The sequence below is a fragment of the Phacochoerus africanus genome, chromosome 14 (genome assembly GCF_016906955.1).
Source record: "Phacochoerus africanus isolate WHEZ1 chromosome 14, ROS_Pafr_v1, whole genome shotgun sequence".
In the NCBI taxonomy this organism is placed as follows: domain Eukaryota; kingdom Metazoa; phylum Chordata; class Mammalia; order Artiodactyla; family Suidae; genus Phacochoerus; species Phacochoerus africanus.
Window position 1 is genome coordinate 23,538,442 of NC_062557.1, and position 17,730 is coordinate 23,556,171.

The 17,730-nt window shown below is 57.0% G+C and overlaps 1 protein-coding gene and 1 non-coding gene across 4 annotated transcripts; both read left to right on the forward strand.

Moving 5' to 3' along the window:
* Nucleotides 1-771: 771 nt before the first annotated feature.
* TRNAN-GUU (transfer RNA asparagine (anticodon GUU)) lies at nucleotides 772-845 on the forward strand. Its single transcript has one exon. It is a non-coding gene; the product is annotated as a tRNA-Asn (tRNA).
* Nucleotides 846-5,069: 4,224 nt separating this feature from the next.
* PCGF2 (polycomb group ring finger 2) lies at nucleotides 5,070-17,703 on the forward strand. 3 transcript variants are annotated; one of them, XM_047757671.1, is made up of 10 exons: nucleotides 5,070-5,207; nucleotides 12,222-12,371; nucleotides 12,933-13,029; nucleotides 13,330-13,385; nucleotides 13,459-13,509; nucleotides 13,783-13,891; nucleotides 14,046-14,100; nucleotides 14,188-14,286; nucleotides 15,532-15,612; nucleotides 16,077-17,703. In XM_047757671.1, exons 2-10 carry the CDS (start codon nucleotides 12,260-12,262, stop codon nucleotides 16,452-16,454), a joined length of 1,038 nt encoding a protein of 345 aa, XP_047613627.1. In that variant the 5' UTR covers nucleotides 5,070-5,207; nucleotides 12,222-12,259; the 3' UTR covers nucleotides 16,455-17,703. The 3 variants fall into 3 exon arrangements, with proteins under 3 accessions (XP_047613627.1, XP_047613629.1, XP_047613628.1); XM_047757673.1 differs by having other exon boundaries at nucleotides 5,074-5,207; nucleotides 14,191-14,286; XM_047757672.1 differs by lacking the exon at nucleotides 5,070-5,207 and adding an exon at nucleotides 5,406-5,528.
* Nucleotides 17,704-17,730: the final 27 nt, after the last annotated feature.

The following is a 17,730-nucleotide window of genomic DNA, read 5'->3' on the forward strand; positions in this document are numbered from 1 at the left end:
TTCCTTGTCAGTCATCAGTACAGGAGTTTGGTTGAGAGGCCAAAACCGAGGTAGGGAAATCGCAAAGTGAAAAGTCACTGTAAGTGCGGAAGAGCCCGGTGTCGCGGTGCAAGCTGGGATAGCGGTGGACCCAGTCTTGGATTCCCCAGACGCGGGCTGGAACCTGTGCCCACGTGGGCTGGAGAAACCCGAGATAGAGGGCTTTCGCTCTAGTGAAGGGCCCCGGGGTTGTTTAAGAGCACGCTGTGCGCGTCGGACATATTACTCATGAAGCTTATTTATTCATTCCAGAAATCCTTGTCCATTGTGTGCCAGTCACCATGCTAGGCTCCGGACATGCTTCGTATTTAGGAGGCACCCATAAAATGCATTTTTACTGTTGCCAAGGGGAGGGGCAGCGGGAGGGCGTCTTGGGTATTCTGCGGCTGCAAGGGTTGGGCAGCAAAGGAAAGATTTGGAAGCCGAAGGTGGTTCTGCTCTGAGGGATTCTCAACAGGTCGACTTTCAAGTATCCCTAACCTCGGGTCACCTTAAAGAGGGACGTTCTGGGTGTCCCCAATGAGGAAGCAGGTGACAGTTCCCCAACCCCACCTCCGAGCCAATGCAGGGGAGGCGTGCACATCCCGCCTGCTTCTCTCTCCAGGTCGTGAGGCTTCCCTTTTTCCGTCAAGTCACTTCTTTCACAAGGTTGTGGGGTTTCCGCTCTGATTCTTGCACCGTCGCAGGCTCACTCCCATTGACTTGGCCACCAGCTCACCACTAGCCATCGCAGTCTCTGTGGCGCAATCGGTTAGCGCGTTCGGCTGTTAACCGAAAGGTTGGTGGTTCGAGCCCACCCAGGGACGCTCTGTTTTTCCCTCTCGAAAAAGGAAAAACCTTATTCTCACAAACACTGCAAAGCCAGATTTTGTGTTGAAACAGCAGAAACAATACTATTTCTATAGTAAATCCGAGGGTCATTGTGATTGAAACTTCGATGTTGTTCGTTAAGGAGTGGATACTTTCTCCAGCACTTCCCTCCGCCACCTTCCTCCCACCCGGCCCCCAACAGGATTGCAGGGAAGGCAAAGACATATAGGTTTTTGCCTCACTGTACAATACGTTTCAGGTTGCATTTTTCACAGGATTAAGAATGAATTTGCCTTGGAGGTTGGGCGGTTTTCCCTTATCTGCCTCAATCGATATTTCATTCTCTGAATACTACATTTGGAAAGGAAGAAAGTGTGAGCGACAAAGGCAGTAACAAATTGAGGGATGAAGTAAAAAAAAGGTGAGAAGGAGATCAGCTGTCCTATACAGAGAGAGACAGAAAGCGGGGATATGACAGAGAAACAGGCGGGGTCAATGGGAGACCCAGAGGAATGGCGATGGGGGAGAGAAGCAATTAACACGACAAGCATGAGAAAAAGGAAAGCATCAAGGACAAAACAGGTGCTTTTGTTTGTTTGTTTGTTTTTCTAGAAATATAAAGATGTGGGGACGAGGTTGGAGAAATAGAAGCGGAATGTGACAAAGGACATTGTTTGGGGGAGAGAGAAGGAGTAAAAGACACAGAGGTAAAGACTGTCATAAAATCGCTGAAGGAGCTGCTTTCCTCTACTATCTTCCAGGAGGTCTTCTCACAGTATCTCTCGGTACATGTGCTAGAAACAATTACCTAGGTTTCCTGAGTTGCTACCCTCTGGAAGCTTCTAGTCTATGACAGACACAGTGACTCTTCTGATGAAAAGTTTGTCAGCTGGATGACCTCCTGAGATACTACAACTGGCATAGGAGAGGGGAAATTTGGGCATACATCGCTTTGCCAGTGCAGAGGTGCACCCTTGAGCTGGGAGAGGGAGCCTCCATTTTTATGGAGGAGCTAAGCAAAGGACCCTCTTAAGCGGTTTCCTTCCACTTTGGTCTCCTTTCAAGACAAGGCTCAAAGGAAGCCTCTTCTGAAAGCCTTCCCCAATGCTCACCTACTCTTACTGCTGCTGCAGGCCTAGGGGGGCAATGGGGGTGGGTATACACAGGGTATACACGGTGCCCATGGAAGCTAAACGGACAGGCTGTGTAACCCTGCAGCTTGCCTCCACCAGCCTGTGAGCATCCTGTGGGGCAAAATCCAGGGTCATCAGGTTACCGCCCCGGTGCCTAGAGCTGTATTTGACAATGGCACATGACAGGTGCTTCTTTGTTGGGGAAACTAGAGAACTTCAGATGTGAGAAAGGTTTGGTTAGAAGGTTCTCCTGACAGACTTGTGGTTGCCATGGGGGAGGGAGAGGGGGAAAGGGAGGGAGTGGTTTAGACTGGGAACCTGGGGTTAATAGATGCAAATTCTTTCCTGTGGAATGGATAAGCAATGTGATCCTGCTGTAATAGCACTGGGAACTATATCTAGTCACTTACGATGGAGCATGATAATGTGAGAAAAAGAATGTATATATGTATGTGTGACTGGGTCACCTTGCTCTACAGTAGAAAATTGACAGAGCACTGTAAACCAGCTATAATGGAAAAAATAAAAATATCTAAAATAAAACATTAAATTTAATAATAATATAAAAAGAAGGGTTCTCCTGGAGTTCCCATCGTGGCTCAGTTGTTAATGAACCCAACTAATACTAACCCAATTAGTAACCATGAGATACGGGTTCGATACCTAGCCCCGCTCAGTGGGTTAAGGATCCAGGCTCAGTGATTTAAGGATCCAGTGTTGCCTGAGCTATGGTATAGGTCGCAGATGCCACTTGGATCCTGTGTTGCTGTGGCTGTGGTGTAGGCCGGCAGCTACAGCTCCGATTCAACCCCTAGCCTGGGAACCTCCATATGCCGTGGCCATGGCCCTAAAAAGACAAAAAAAAAAAAAAAAGTTCTCCTGATAAGCTAGTAAGCTAAAAAGGCCAGGGATGTGGGAACTGGTCACTCAGGCTGGAAATAATTAGTTTTCTCGGGTAGTGGGGTTTTCAGTATGCTCCTTCTATCTTGCAGTTTGCTGGTGGTTGGCACTTAATAACTGTCTAAGGAACAAGTGAAGGGACCTCCAGTGAACATGGTGGGTCCTCTTGGACAGCAGTCCAAGTGAAAAGGCCCCAGTGGGGACTGAGAGGGATGTCAGCCCTCTTCCCTGTAGCAGATATCCTCCCACCCCCATCCCGGTTTGCCCCTGGGTGCTCCCTGTGGCTTGTGGGTGCGACCGAATTCTTCCTGAAAAGCCCCTACAGGTTTCTCTTGCCGGCCTGGATCTTCTAGCGGCAAATGAGTCCTTGCTGTACTCTTCTTCCCGCAGGGTGAACGAAGAGGATACCTCCCCGGCAGAGTCCAGGATGCCTGCAACACACTTGCCCCAGGGACCCGTGGGCATGCCCACGCCAAGAGCCCGCTTTCCATGAAGGGTGGCAGACTCCCGGTCTCCGCACCCAAGGACAAGGGAGCAGGTGACCGAATCCTCCCCTGGCCCTGTTCGGGCGGGTTCTCAGACCACCCGCTCTGGGCGGAAATCTCTCCCGCCCTTCCTCTCCCCCCACCCCGCCCCCACCCCGGGCGTGGGCCAAAGGCTGAAGCTGGGGTCACTTGGCGGCCAGGGTCCGCAGATTTCCTGGTCGCCAGCCAAAGGGTGAAAGCATTCAGTCCGGAGTCCCCAGCTTTGGATCTGCCTGGGCTGCGAGCGAGGAGGGTAGGAGGAGGAGGAGGCAGGCGGTCCGATGCTTGTTCAAGATTCGTTTCCTAATTTCCTAACTCGAGCCACCCACCGCCAGTGAGCTTAATGGCGCTTCTGGACGGATAATCGAGCTCTTTGTAGCGACCGACATAAAGACCCTCCCTAATAAATTCTGAATAAGGAATAAGCGAATCGACAGTCGTAATGAAGCAGGCCCACTGTAGTCTCCAATAACATAGTACCAATCGGCTTCCCTGGCGCCGGCCTCTGCTGCTGTTCCCAGGTTTTCCAAGCTTCCCCTTCGTTCTCTCCTCCAGGCAGGAGCCTCTGGGGACCGGAGCTCGAGCGCGAGGTGGAGCCCGGAGCGACGGTCGGAGTCGGCGAATACCAGCCGCCTTTGCGCTCACCGGGCTCCTCCCGCTGCCGGGGCGAGCGAGGCGCACCAACTATGCAAAGCGAGGAACGCGATTCGCGCGCGGGCGAAAAATGCGGGAATCAGTACCTAGCAGGAAAAAGCGCGGGCCCACTTCCAAGGCCCCGCGCCTCGTTTTCTAGTGCACTCGGATTCGGGCCTCTTGCCTTCAGCCCGTTATCGTGTCCCGGTCCCGGAGCCAGAGCTGTGCAGTCTTCTGTTTATCTCCCGGCCCGGGTTACCTTCCTTTCTTCGTCCAAGCACACCGGGGGCGCCAGCCTCCATCTCAGCAACCCGAGCCCCAGCCGCGAGACGTCCCCCCGCCTGAGGCCTCTGCCTCTGTCCCCGCCTCGTCGGTTTTCTCCCTCGGGGTGGGTCCCGGGCTCAGCGTTTTCGAGCGGGCCATCCGTCGCGGAGGGGACGTAGGGGGTGGGGAGGAGACGGTCGCTCTCACCCATGCAGTTATTAATTTCAAGGGAGTGTCACTTAGAGTGAATGAAAATAATCTGGACGCGTGGCCAGGGGCGTCGTGTCCCCAGCCCGAGCACCGCGCCTTTTGGTCGAGGCCGAGGCGTGGAGGACCGCAGAGCGAGCCACATTTCAGCCCAATCCTCATCTCACCATTTTCCAGGCGCCCCAGCTAGGGGCGAGGATCGCAGGGTCAGAGGGTGGGGGGCACCCACATTTTGAAGGCAGGGGTTGGTTGAGGCGGGTAACACAGAAGAGGAGTCATCCTCCAGGGTCAGGGGCAGATGGGGAAGGCTGAGGTCGTGTCCTAGTTTTGGGGGGCCCGGCACCCGGGGGTGGGGGGGCAGCCGCGGTAGCCTTCCCCCCTCCTCCCCGTTCTGCAAACACCCTGAAGGAATGAGGTCACGTGGGTGAGTAGTGGGCGGGACCTACTCTAGTCGGGAGGAAAAAAAGCCATTTTGTCTCCCCCCCCTTCCGAGCCCCAGTCCCTCCCCTCCCCCCTCCGTCCCCTCCCCTCCCCTCTCTCCCTCCCACCCCGAGCCGCTTTCACAAACTCCTTTCTTACCGTGTGTTTCTCCCCTCCCGCCGCCCGAGCGAGCGACACGGCTGCGGCCCCCCCTCCCCTCCCTTCCCTCCCTCCCTCCCATCCCCCCTCCCCGGGACCCACCGGACCCTGAACCCAGGTAAGAGGACGCAGACTCCCCTCTCCTCTCCTTCTTCTCCCCGGTAACCATCTGCGGACTGGGACTCGGGGCCGGTCTCTCCTCCTTTGCATACCCGGGTGGGGGAGGCTCTGAGCCGGGCCTGGTCTCTGGTCTCCGCCCCACCCCCGCCGGCCCCTCTCCTAGCTCGCCCCGTCCGCCTTTCTTTCTCCCGTTTTTCTCTCCCCTTTTCCTTTTCCTCCCTTCCAAGATGGCCGAAGTGGATTCCCCCTTTTAATGATTTGGCGTCTCCGTCGACCACCACCTCTTTGTGCCGCAGCCCCCCTAGACCCTGCACCCGAGGTAGCGAGGGGAAGGGTCCGAGGCAGCCACAGGGGCTTCGGGGCTCCGCGCTGGGGCGGATCTCAGCCCCTCCAGCCCTCCCCATGAGCCGGAGCAGCCCCTGGCTCTCCCCCACGACCCCTTTCTGGCGAGGGGGCCGTTCTCGGCTTCTTCCGTGGGCACTGGGGCGTCGTGGACGCGCGAGGACTTGACGCGGGGAAGAAGGGGACGAGCTTTTCGATGGCTGCGGGGCCGGGGGAGGGCGCTCTTCCCCGCGGGGCTTCGGTCCTCTCGGCACCTCCCCCAGCTGGTCCCTTCCCCCCCCCAATCCCCGGACTAGGCGCCCCGCCCCCTCCCCCCGAACCACCTCGGAGGAGCCTCTTTCTCCGGAACACCCCTCCTTGGGCCCCGCCGAAAGTTTGGCTCTAGGGAAGGTAGGAGCGGCCACCCAGTAACTGGGGTCCCGGATCCTGCGACTTAGGCTCCTGGGGAAGCCGAGGTGGAGGGGTAGATGGGAGGTGGGGGAGATGTTTTCCATCGCCCGCGGAGGCCAGAGGGGTCTGGCGGACTGGCTCCTCTTCCACGCGGGGGCCTGGCTGCTCCCTCCCCTCCTAGGCCCTCCTGCTTCTAGTTCTGAGGGGCTGGGACCCCTGGGCCAGCAGACACCCCTGCCCCTCCTGTCTCCGCGGGGGGCCCAGGCACGCCTCTCCCCCACCCCCACTGCCCCCGTCTGCCCAGAATTGCTCCGGATGGCTTGAGGTAGGGAAAGAGGGGGGCCTGGGGATGGTGCATTTGCCTGTAAATATTGTGGAAGCGGTTCCTCGCGCTCCGCTCTGGTCTTTTGTCTCTCAGAGAACCCCCACCCGCGCCGCGATGCCTCTGTCCCTCCAGGACTCCCGGTCTGGGGTGGGGTTGGGAAGAGGGGGTCTCCTGATTGTCTCCCGTTTCTTTCTGATGCCTCCTTTTCTGGGCCTCTTGCAGTTTGTTTCTGTTGCTGAAACTCTCATTTCTCTTCTTCCCGTCTCCACTCTGTTCCAAGGTGTCAGTACTTGGAGAAGGAGCATAAAGCCAGCTCTGTTGTAGCTTTTTTGGTGGGAGGTTTTTCCCAGGGCTTTCCTGGTTTGGAGTTGGGGGTAGAGGGCTTAGAGCTGTCTTTGGAAAGAGGCAGGAAACAGGGCTGAGGTGAGACTTGGGACTTGGGATCCAGATGGAGTGTGGCTGGGTGATGTTCAAGTTGAAGTCTTTGGTGGGGTGGGGGCGCGGCGCTGCTGTCTGCTGCTCCTGGTCTTGCCTGGGAGATCTTGGTTGATGGAGCTGTTGCCATGGGAATGGAGAGAACGTGAATAGGAAGAGGTTACATCTTTGTGCAGGTTGGATGCCCTCCCCACTCCTCCAGCCTCAGGCCCCCAGAGTGGAGGTTGGGAGCTGCACAGCCTTTGTTGCCGGAAGACTTATGTTATAATTTACCCTGGGTAGACACGGGATGCACAAAAGGTTAGTGTGTGTTTGCAGCTCTGGTTTCAGGCAGGGATGTCAGACAGTGTGCTTCTAGGGTGGGTGGGGGTGGCCTGTGCATCTTGGCGAGCGTGGACCTGGCTCTGGTCTGGCTGTGTGTGTGAGATGGGGCGTGTCTGTGTGTGTCTGGCCAAGCAAGTGTCTGTCTGGCCTGTGTGTTGTTAGCGTGAGAGAGAAATGGAGGGGAGCGTGTCTGGCTGTGTGTGTGTGTGTGTATCTGGCAGTGTAGCTGTGTATATTTTGGATTTTTGTCTTTGTTATTAGGAAGCTGAGAGGTGGGGAGGGGAGAGAGGGTAGGGTGGGCCCAGCTTCAAGACACTGGGGACTCTTGATACTGCTGGTGAGAGGAGCAGATCCTCCACCCAAGGTCAAGGAACAGGAAACATTGAGAGTTTGACAGTGTCCCAAGCAGACACACACACACACACACACACACACACACACACACACGCGCGCGCGCGCGCGCGAATACACAGGCTTGCAGAATTGAACCTACACAGCTGGGAGAGGAATGGCGTCCTATGGAACCCCGGACCCAGTACATTCTGGGTACATTCACTGAGCTTCCATGGAGCCTGCTTCCGTATCTGTAGCTGGGAAGTCAGGTGAGCCATCAGCCTCTGCCCTGTCTTTTTTAAATTTTTATTTATTTTTGTTTTATGCTTGTTAGGGCCACACCCGCAGCATATGGAGGCTCCCAGGCTAGGGGTAGAATAGGAGCTGTAGCTGCTGGCCTACACCACAGCTCACAGCAACTTTGCTGGGGCCCTTAATCCACTGAGCCAGGCCAGGGATTGAACCTGCGTCCTCATGGATCCTAGTCGGCTCCATTTACCGCTGAGCCATGAAGGGGAACTCCTGTCCCCTCTTCCTAATTCAAAGCAAGAAGGTGTGCTGATGGTTATGTTTTGGCCCCTCCCAGACAGCTCACGGACTGGTCTTCTGCGGAGCCCAGTGTCTTTCTACCTTCTGCCTGCCTCAGTGGAGCCAGGCCAGGCTTATCGGCTCCTTAGATGAGTGGGAGGCCCAGCCTGGGCGCCAGTGTGCAAAGAGCCCTGGAATGGGAGTCAGGCTGTGTCCAGTCCTGGGTCTGCCACTGGGTGACTTTGTGACCTTAGACAAATCACTTCTTTCTGAGGTTCTTCATCTGTAAAATGAAAGGACTGGACAAGATGCTTTCTAAGGTCCTTTCCACATCTGCAGCTCCGGATGGCTGCATGCGACCTTGAGTGATTCTTCCCAAGGCTTGGAGAGTTTCTAGTGAGGGAGTTAAGCGAACTTCATGTGGAGGGAAAGCAGAGTAAAGAATGCTGTAGCCGGGCACCTGGCTTATCAGAAACTGGCTCTTTATCTATCTATCTATCTATCTATCTATTATTTTTTGGCCATGCCTGCAGCATGGGAAGTTCCCCGGCCAGGGGTTGAACCCATGCCACTGAAGTGACCCAAGCCAACTACAGTGACAACACCAGATCTTTAGCCTGCTGCACCACAGGAGAACTCCAAAGACTGGCTCTTTCTCCAGGGGGGGAAAAAAACCCAAAAAACAACTGACAGGAGTTCCTGTTGTTGGTTTGGTTTAGCGGAAACAAATCTGATTAGTATCCATGAGGACACAGGTTCCATCTCTGGCCTTGCTCAGTGGGTTAAGGATCCGGTGTTGCTGTGGCTGTGGTGTAGGCCGGTGGCTACAGGTCTGATTTGACCCCTAGCCTTGGAACCTCCATATGCCATGGATTCAGCCCTAAGCAGCACAAAACAAAACAGAAAACAACCTGACAGCAAGAGAAGCCTAAATTTTGAGGGGAGCTTCCAGAGAAAGACTGGTTAGAATAGAGAGATGGAGGGTGGTCTCTAAGAGTAGGGGGCTTTGAGGACAGGGAAAGACAGATGCCAGACTTGGATGGCAAGATCAAGTTGGGTGCTGGGTGCTGCTGATCAAGCTCCTTTCCAGCTGCTATCGCCAAAACCCAGGGCTGCTATCGCCAAAGCCAGGAGCAAGGGCTGTCCCAGCGGGACAGCCCTTGCAAAGACAGTGGTTTGGGGACAGAAGATATTGATGGACTTGGCCCCTGCTGCGGGAGGAGTTGGGGGTGGGAGACTGTGCCCAGGTCCACTCTGAGGATGTGGTTGGGACTGACCGTGAAAGCGCCCAGAGCTCCACAGGGCCGCTTCCAAAGGGCCTTGTCTCCTTTTTCTGCTTCTTGGGACTTGTCTCTCTCCCCCTCAGATTCTTCCCGAAAGTGATGGGGACTGGAGGTCCAGCCAGTTCCAGCTGGGGAGGAACTGGGTGTCAGGTATGGGGCCCCGAGGCCTCGTAGGGGGAGAGAGATGGTGAGTGGGTGCAGTGAGGGAACAGAGCTCCTGTTTACAGTTGTTCTTGGCACCTGCTGGCAGGGCCCTGCAGGTAACCATGGCAATCAGGTGAGGAGCCAATCAGTGCTTCTCCCCACCCGCAGCCTCAGAGGTAACAGTCTGTGAGGCCCTTGGGGATGAGATGGGGGGAGCAGGGAGTGTGGCAGGGGGGCTCTTAAAGGGAGAAGGAAGAACATTTCTTTCTTTTTTTTTTGTTTTTTTTTTTTAGGGCCACACTCACGGCATATGGAGGTTCCCAGGCTAGAGGTTGAATCGGAGCTACAGCTGCCGGCCTATACCACAACCACAGCAATGGCGGATCCTTAACCCACTGAACAAGGCCAGGGATCGAACCCTCAACCTCATGGTTCCTAGTTGGATTTGTCTCCGCTGTGCCACGATGGGAACTCCTAGGGAGAGCATTTCATTCAGTCAGCACCACAGCTCTTTCCTTCACCTGGGCACCCAGAACAGGGTAGTCTTGGTCTGAATTCTCATAAATGCCTTGGAAGTAAGGGGATAAGGGTCACAGCCATTTGCCTAGGAGCTCCTGTGTGTTGAGGCTGCAGCTGGCCTGGTAGGAATTGAATGGGCCTCCTCTCTCTCTCTCTCTCTCTTTTTTTTTTTCTTTTGGTCTTTTTAGGGCTGAACCTGCAGCACATGGAAGTTCCCAGGCTAGGGGTCAAATTGGAGCTGTAGCTGCCAGCCTATGACGCCACAGCCACAGCAACGCGGGATCCGAGCCCCTTTTGCCACCTACGCCACAGCTCAGGCAACGCCGGATCCTTAACCCATGGAGTGGGACCAGGGATTGAACCCAAGTCCTCATGGATACTAGTTGGCTTCGTTACCACTAAGCCACAACGGGAACTCCTGGGTGGGAGTTCTTAAGAGCAACTGTTTTGAAAACAGCAAGCATGTGAATGAGGTGGCTAAGGCAGTGTGAAGTGCCCACGTGTTTCTGTGCGCTTGTGTGTGTGTGTGTGTGTGAGAGAGAGAGAGAGACAGAAGAAAGCATGAGATTTGCCTATAGCAAACTGGACCCTCAACATTATTAGACCCCAGAATGTTTTGTTTCTCCTATGCACACACACATGTAGAGATTCATTTAGATATGGACGCGCACACCTGCACACACACAAGACAGGTAGTCACGTGAAGTCCTTGTGGAGGCTCAGCGGCGTGTACATATCCGACGGCTATCACACATGCTCAGCAAGTGAGCCACTTGGAATCTTCCCCTCCTCTGGATGGTTGTAATAATATTTGGGCATCTTGCCAGGGGCAGGGTTACTATGGAAACAGCCAAACAGTATAGTAGGCAGCAAGGCTTCTCCATGATTGTGAAGAGGGGCTTGGTGCGGGGAGGGTGCGGGAGGGCTGGCTGAGGCCACCCAGTGTGGAGCGGGAACCCCTTTCCTCCCTCGGGCCGAGTGAGCCCGCGGGTCTTGGCCACCGGCTCGCCACTGGCTCTGGGCTTGCTTGTGTCGTGCCCCTCCGCCCCCCAACCCCGGCTGCCCTGCCACTTGGTCTCTCTCCCACATATGGCCTTTGTGTCTCACCATCTCTTTGAGTCTCTGGCCAGCCTCTGTTGGCTGTTTGGGTCTTGGCCAAACTCATCCCGGGGTCTCTATAGAAACTGGTGATCCCAGCTGTGAATTTCGGGTCCTAGAAAACCCAGTGTGTTGGCTTTAGAAATCTTCCTGGAAAGGAGAGAAGGATGTTAGGTTGTAAAGAACCTGTTGGGGGCTTGGCCGCCCTCCCGAGCCCCCCTCCTTGGGCTTTTCCTCTGGGAAAGCGGAGGGAGGGGCCACCCCTTCTGGGGACAGGTTTGATTTCTCTACCAAGGAATAAGCACCTCAGCCAGTCCAGACGTGGGCTTTGCCTGACCTCCCAGGACCCTGCCAGGGCCTGGCTGGGCGCTTGAGTGAGCTGCGGAGAGAACTTTCTGCCTGGCCTTGGCAGGCATCTCTGAGAGCCTGTGGTCTGTCACTGGCCAGCTTGTGGCCAGGCTGCGGACAGGAGACAGCGGGTGGGTGACAGTGCCCACGTGGGGAGATGCCTTGCGTGTGCCCGGGCGGGGCGGCGTGCGGCGGGCTTGGCCGGGGCACAGTGGCGGCTTCCTGTGGAAGCTCTTTGCACTCAGGCTCTCTGCAGTTCCCTAGAAGACACTGGGTTTTCTAGGACTCCAAGTTCACACCTGGCCCTGGGCTTGGGCTGGAGCTTTTTTCGCCCCCAACTTGAGGCATGTAAGGACCATCCTTAGTATTTCCCGCCCGAGCGGACCTGTGTGGTCCGCCTATGATGTATTTGCAGAGGGCAGCCCCGGGGCCGGATGCACAGCAGTGCTGTGCCCCCTTCCCACAACATTTCCAGGGAAGACCTGCTGGGGAAGGAGTGGGGGGTGGAAGGAGGGGAGGATGGAGTAGGAAGACCCAGTCAGGGGTCTACGTTTCCTCGTAGCTCCTAGTGAATTCACTTGAATGGATGTGGATTGGGATCCGGGAAGATCTTTAAAAACTGTTCTCTTCCATTTTCTGGCCTCCCCACATCCTCTGGAGAGTTGATAGTACTTCCTATGGTCTAACCTCAGTCTTTCCGCTGCTCCTGAGATGGAACCTGACCTTGTCGCTCAAGGTCACATGACTCTCCAGAGCCCCAGGCACCCAGGGGACACTCAGAGGGGGCCAGAAAGAAGCAGCCCCACACAGGCACCCGGTCTGGCCTTGAAGGGAGAGGAGAGGCCTTGGGCTCAGGGACAGATGTTGCCGGCGGGGCAGGTGGAGTGGAGCATGGAAGGGGCTCTTGCATCTCCAGGTTTTTGACTCCACGTTTATTTCCCAGGGTGACGCTCCCCAGTCCCCTGCCCCCACCCCAGCATCATGCATCGGACCACACGGATCAAAATCACCGAGCTGAACCCTCACCTCATGTGTGCCCTCTGCGGGGGGTACTTCATCGACGCCACTACCATCGTGGAGTGCTTGCATTCCTGTGAGTTGGGTCGAGGGGCTGCTTCTCAAGCGTGGGGGGGGCCTCTGCGAAGGGTCCCGGTCTCAGAGAGGCTGCCCAGGAAGGGGGACTGGAGGGTCCAGCCCAGAAGTTCTCAGTTCTCTCCTTGAATCTCTGTGGCTGAAATCGCACCCCCCGAAGAAGCAGGTGCCCCTGGTATGCATTACGGGCAGTGGCTGGGGGGCAAGGCTGCTGGGAGGTATCTAATAGGTTGGCTCTTGTTTTGTACTCCATGGGAGCGGTGGGGGGTTTGGGACTTGAGGCTCACCTTCTGTGTGGTACATGACCCTGGCTACACACAGACACAGACACACACACACACACACACACACACACACACACACACACGATCTGTCCTCGCCCAAGGATGGATGATAAGGGGCAGTTGCCATCTGTGCAAAACAGGACCGTGTGTTTGGGGCTTTGAACGGGCCTGAACAAGGTGGAGAAGAGGGGGTACCCAGACCTGACCCGGGGGCCTGGGGCTGGTCCTGGGTTACGAAGAGGACTCTGACTCTTCCTCCTCTCTCCACACCCTCCAAGTCTGCAAAACGTGCATCGTGCGCTACCTGGAGACCAACAAGTACTGCCCCATGTGTGACGTGCAGGTCCACAAAACTCGGCCGCTGCTGAGCATCAGGTGGGCCCTGCCTCCTGCCCCCGCCCCACCCTCTGGGCAGCTGCCCTCGGGCCTGAGCTTTCCTTGCTCCCTGAGGCCAACGTGCCAGGTGTGGGAGGAGCACCAGGTGTGGACCAAGTCTGCTTCCTTCCCTCTGGGATGTCTCCGGCTGAGAAATTGTGGAGGGGTAGAGACCTGGCTGATGGGGACCCCACCCCGGGCCCTGGATCTCAGGAAAGGAGGTGGGAAGAGGGGGCCCCTGGCTAAAGGGTCCGGGTGAGGTGGTTGCTGACAGGCAGGCCCCTGTGCGCTTTTTTCCAGATCTGACAAAACCCTTCAAGACATCGTCTACAAATTGGTCCCTGGGCTTTTTAAAGGTACCTACGCCCTTTGTCCTCCTGCCTCTGTCCCCCCTGTTGCTCCCTCCTCAACCTGCTTCCTCTCTTCCAGATGAGATGAAACGGCGACGGGATTTCTATGCTGCATACCCCCTGACAGAGGGTGAGTGAGAGAGCGTGTGTGTGTGTGTGTGTGTGTGTGTGTGTGTGTGTGTGTGTGGCATGCGCGCGCGCGTGTGTGTCGCGAGTTCATGCTCCTGGGCCTGGGGTCGGTGAGTGTGTGGCGCTGCCCGAGGCATGAAGGCTGGGCACCCCCAACGCCGCCTTCCCAGCACGGGGAGTGGCTGGGCTCACCTCGCTGAGCTCCGAGATCCCGGGTCCTTGGTGGGGCTCCGTCCCCCGTCCGAGGCTCAGCCCTCAGCCCTCTCTCCTTCAGTCCCCAACGGCTCCAGTGAGGACCGCGGAGAGGTCCTGGAGCAGGAGAAGGGGGCGCTGAGCGACGACGAGATTGTCAGCCTCTCCATCGAGTTCTACGAAGGCGTCAGGCAAGTCCGGCCCACACCTGGTCCTTTCGGGGGTCCTAGGCTGGGTCCCTTCTCCCAGCTGTCTCCGTTCCCCTGGGGGGACCTCCGAGGCGTGTGCCTTGGCAGATCCTGCCCACTCTAGGGTCTCCCTGCTTCATTCTCTCTCCCTCTGCAGGGACCGGGAGGAGAAGAAGGGCCCCCTGGAGAACGGGGATGGCGACAAGGAGAAGGTGAGTGCTGAGCCTGCCCAGGAGTGGGATGCAGGCTGGGGGAGCGTGCCTGGGGTGGACCCCAGCCCTCGGGTCCCTCTCCCCCAGCAGACAGGGGTGCGCTTCCTGCGATGCCCAGCAGCCATGACCGTCATGCACCTCGCAAAGTTTCTCCGCAACAAGATGGACGTGCCCAGCAAGTACAAGGTGAGTCCCTGGGCCCTTGTGAAAAACGTGTCTATGTGTGGAGGTGTCTGGCAATTTTTGCATCCCAGCCGTTGTCCGAGGCTGCCTGGGTGTCACCCAGGCCTGCCTGGTTGTATAAGAGCCTGCGTAGAGGGTGATTGTAAACAAGATTTGGGGGGAGGGGGGCCGTGGGGCCAAGGTGGTGTGTATGTACGTGCTTGCACACTCAGAACTATGGCAGAGGTGTGTGTATAAAAATGCAGGGCCTTGTCTGGGGCCACCTGGCTGTGAGAGGGCCCGTCTGAAATGCCCAAGGGGCTTTTGGACATTGCTTCTCAAATTTGAATGTGGTGTGACCCCCTAGAGAGCTCGTTAAAATAAAATGTGGATTTTGATGGAGTCGATTCTTCATTTCCAGCGAGCTCCCAGGTGCTTCCGGGGCTGCTGGTTGGCTGTGGAGGCTCTGACTCAGTGGATCCCACACTTTGCCACATGTTAGGATCCTGTGGGGTGTGCCCACTGAGGTTAAAACTTGACTCATGTTCCCGTCATGGCTTAGAGGAAACGAATCTGACCGTTGTCCATGAGGACACAGGTTCGATCTCTGGCCTCGCTCAATGGGTTAAGGATCCGGCATTGCCGTGAGCTGTGGTGTAAGTCGCAGATATGGCTTGGATCCCACGTTGCTGTGGCTGTGGCGTAGGCTGGTGGCTACAGCTCCGATTCAGCCTCTAGCCTGGGAGCCTCCACACACCGTGAGTGCGGCCCTAAAAAGACAAAAAACTGAAAAGCAAAAAAACCCTCGACTCATGTCATACCAGTTAAATTAATCTCTGGAGATCCAAGCACTGGTGTGGGTTTTTTGTTGTTGTTGTTGAGGCTCCCTGGGTGATTCCACTGCGCAGCCCAGTGAGAGCCTTCGCTCTATAAGGTCCTTCTCACCTGGGCCTTTCCTTTGCCTGTTGGCTCCTCGGGAGAACGTGGCAGAGATAGAAGGGGACCCGCACCGCACCGCTGTGTGGGTGGCTGGGATGGGGGTTGTTAATGATGGGGGATCCTCTCCCACCTGCTGTAGGAGTGCCCTTGTGACCACTCAGGGAACTTGAATCCTCCGCGAAACCCCAGTCACCAGGGCCCAGCTGCACGTCCACCCTCCCCAAGGAAACCCTCCCCAAGGCCCCACCTCCCGCCCCCCCAGGACTCCTGGCTTGGAGCCTCGTGGCCGAGCGGCTGGAGCCGCGAGCCGCCCTCCCTTTCCTCCTGCAGGTGGAGGTTCTCTACGAGGACGAGCCGCTGAAGGAGTACTACACCCTCATGGACATCGCCTACATCTACCCCTGGCGGAGGGTGAGTGGGTGGGCGCTGCCCGCTGGCGCGGGGCCCACAGGGGCTCCTAGGCCCTCATGTGGGCCACACACAGTGCATCCCTCATGGCAGGAGCTGGGCGTGTCCAGGGTGGCCTGCCACGCCGGCTCAGCCGCGGCTGTCTCACCAGTGGCCTCCCACACTCGGGAGGAGGAGGAGGAGGAGGAGGAAAGGACCACTGGGCAGATGCCGCCTCCCAGTTGGGGTGGCTGTGGGGGCGTGAACGCTGCCTCCTGTTCCTCGGCCTCCCTCTCTCTGTTCTCTCTGCCTCTGGTCTTCTTCTCGGGGGTCTCTGCATGCCTCCTCCTCTCCTCCCCGCCCCCGGCCTGTCTCCAAGGCCCAGACCCTTCCTTTCTTCCTGATTGGGCGCTGTGGGGTGAAGGTGGGCAGCTGCCCCGTTAGCCTTTTTCTCCTGACACACTTCCCTCCTCGTCCCTTCCCTGCAGAATGGCCCTCTCCCCCTCAAGTACCGAGTCCAGCCGGCCTGCAAGCGGCTCACCTTGCCCACAGCACCCACCCCCTCCGAGGGTACCAATACCAGCGGGGCATCCGAGTGTGAGTCAGTCAGCGACAAGGCTCCCAGCCCTGCCACCTTGCCGGCCACATCCTCCTCCCTGCCCAGCCCAGCCACCCCCTCCCATGGCTCTCCCAGCTCCCATGGCCCCCCTGCCCCGCACCCTACCTCCCCCACTCCCCCTGCAACAGCCAGTGGGGCCACCACTGCTGCCAATGGGGGCACCTCGAACTGCCTGCAGACACCATCCTCCACCAGCAGGGGGCGCAAGATGACTGTCAACGGAGCACCTGTGCCCCCCTTAACTTGAGGAAAGGGACCCTCTTCCTACTTTTCCAGCCAAGCCTCTCTACCCCTCCACTTTTTCTGGGCCCCCTTTTCCACTTCTTCTACTTCCCCAGCTCTTCCCACCTTAGGGGTGGGGGATGGGTTTTATAAATAAATCTATATATATATGTACATAGGAAAAACCAAATATACATACTTATTTTCTATGGACCAACCAGATTAATTTAAATGCCACAGGAAACAAACTTTATGTGTGTGTGTATGTGTGGGGGATGGGGTGTTCCTTTTTCAGGGGTCGTGTGTAATTTGCTCTGCTCTCTTTTGGCGGGTGCCCGGAGGTGGGTTGGAGGGGCCACTTAGGGCTGGGTAATCCTCTGTCCCCGCCCCCTCTGTTTCCCAAGGCATAAGGGGTATTGGGGGGCCCCACTAACCCCCAAAGCTTTAGGCACAGCTCTTAACCGGCTGTGTATGGGGTCCACCCTCTTTCTCTCCCCATCTTTGCTGTTGTCCTGCCCTGACCCCGACCAGTTCCTGCCCCCCGCCCCCCCAGTGTTGGTGAATGTCCAGAGAAGTGCTATGACAGTGCCTTTTACAAATGCGGTCTCTGCCCTGGTTGTTCTGAGGAGCAAGAGGGCAGCAGAGATGGCATCTCCCTTATGCCCTCCTCTCGTGGAAACTTTGTGTAGAGAATAGCTAGTCCATGTCCCTCCCCACACCCCGTGTGCGTGGCCTTTGCATCAATTATCTTGTGGAAAAGATGATGGGGCCACGGGCAGCCTCAGCCCCTGCCCTCCCACCGCGGCGTTTGCATTGTGAGTCTTGTGAGCGCTTCACTCCCTTCTCCCCCGCCCCCACCCAGGAATTGCCCTCGCAAGGCCCGGGGGTCGGGTCTGCTTGGGGCCACGAGGGGAGAGGTGGCGGCGTGAGGTTCACCTCAGATAAGCACAGACAGGAAGGAGCGACCGAGGCATCTAAAGCACAAGACAGAAGCCTGCACGGTCTGACCTCAGCTTCAAGTCGGGCGGTCTGCACCCCAGAGGGGCAGATCCTAACGGCCCCCTGCCCACCTGCTTCTCCTGCAGTGTATATAGATCAGACTGGAAGGAGGGGAGACGCCATTGCAACCTAGGTATTTGGGGTCATGCATCCCCCAGCAGGTCTGTCTGTGTGCGCACCTTGTCCTGTGTCTGAGGTGTTGTGGCTGTACCCTCCCCCCGCCGCCCTGGGCCATTTGTTATCTCCTGGCTTTGTAATAAATGCTGCATACTCTCCGGAGCCTGTAGTTCTTTGGGATAGAG

Bases quoted from the DNA above. Each gene is read 5' to 3' on its own strand.
- PCGF2 (XM_047757671.1), top strand. From the start codon at position 12,260: ATGCATCGGACCACACGGATCAAAATCACCGAGCTGAACCCTCACCTC. The intron at 13,510-13,782 runs GTGAGTGAGAGA...TCTCTCCTTCAG, and splicing joins TGCATACCCCCTGACAGAGG to TCCCCAACGGCTCCAGTGAG. The intron at 13,892-14,045 runs GCAAGTCCGGCC...CTCCCTCTGCAG, and splicing joins GAGTTCTACGAAGGCGTCAG to GGACCGGGAGGAGAAGAAGG.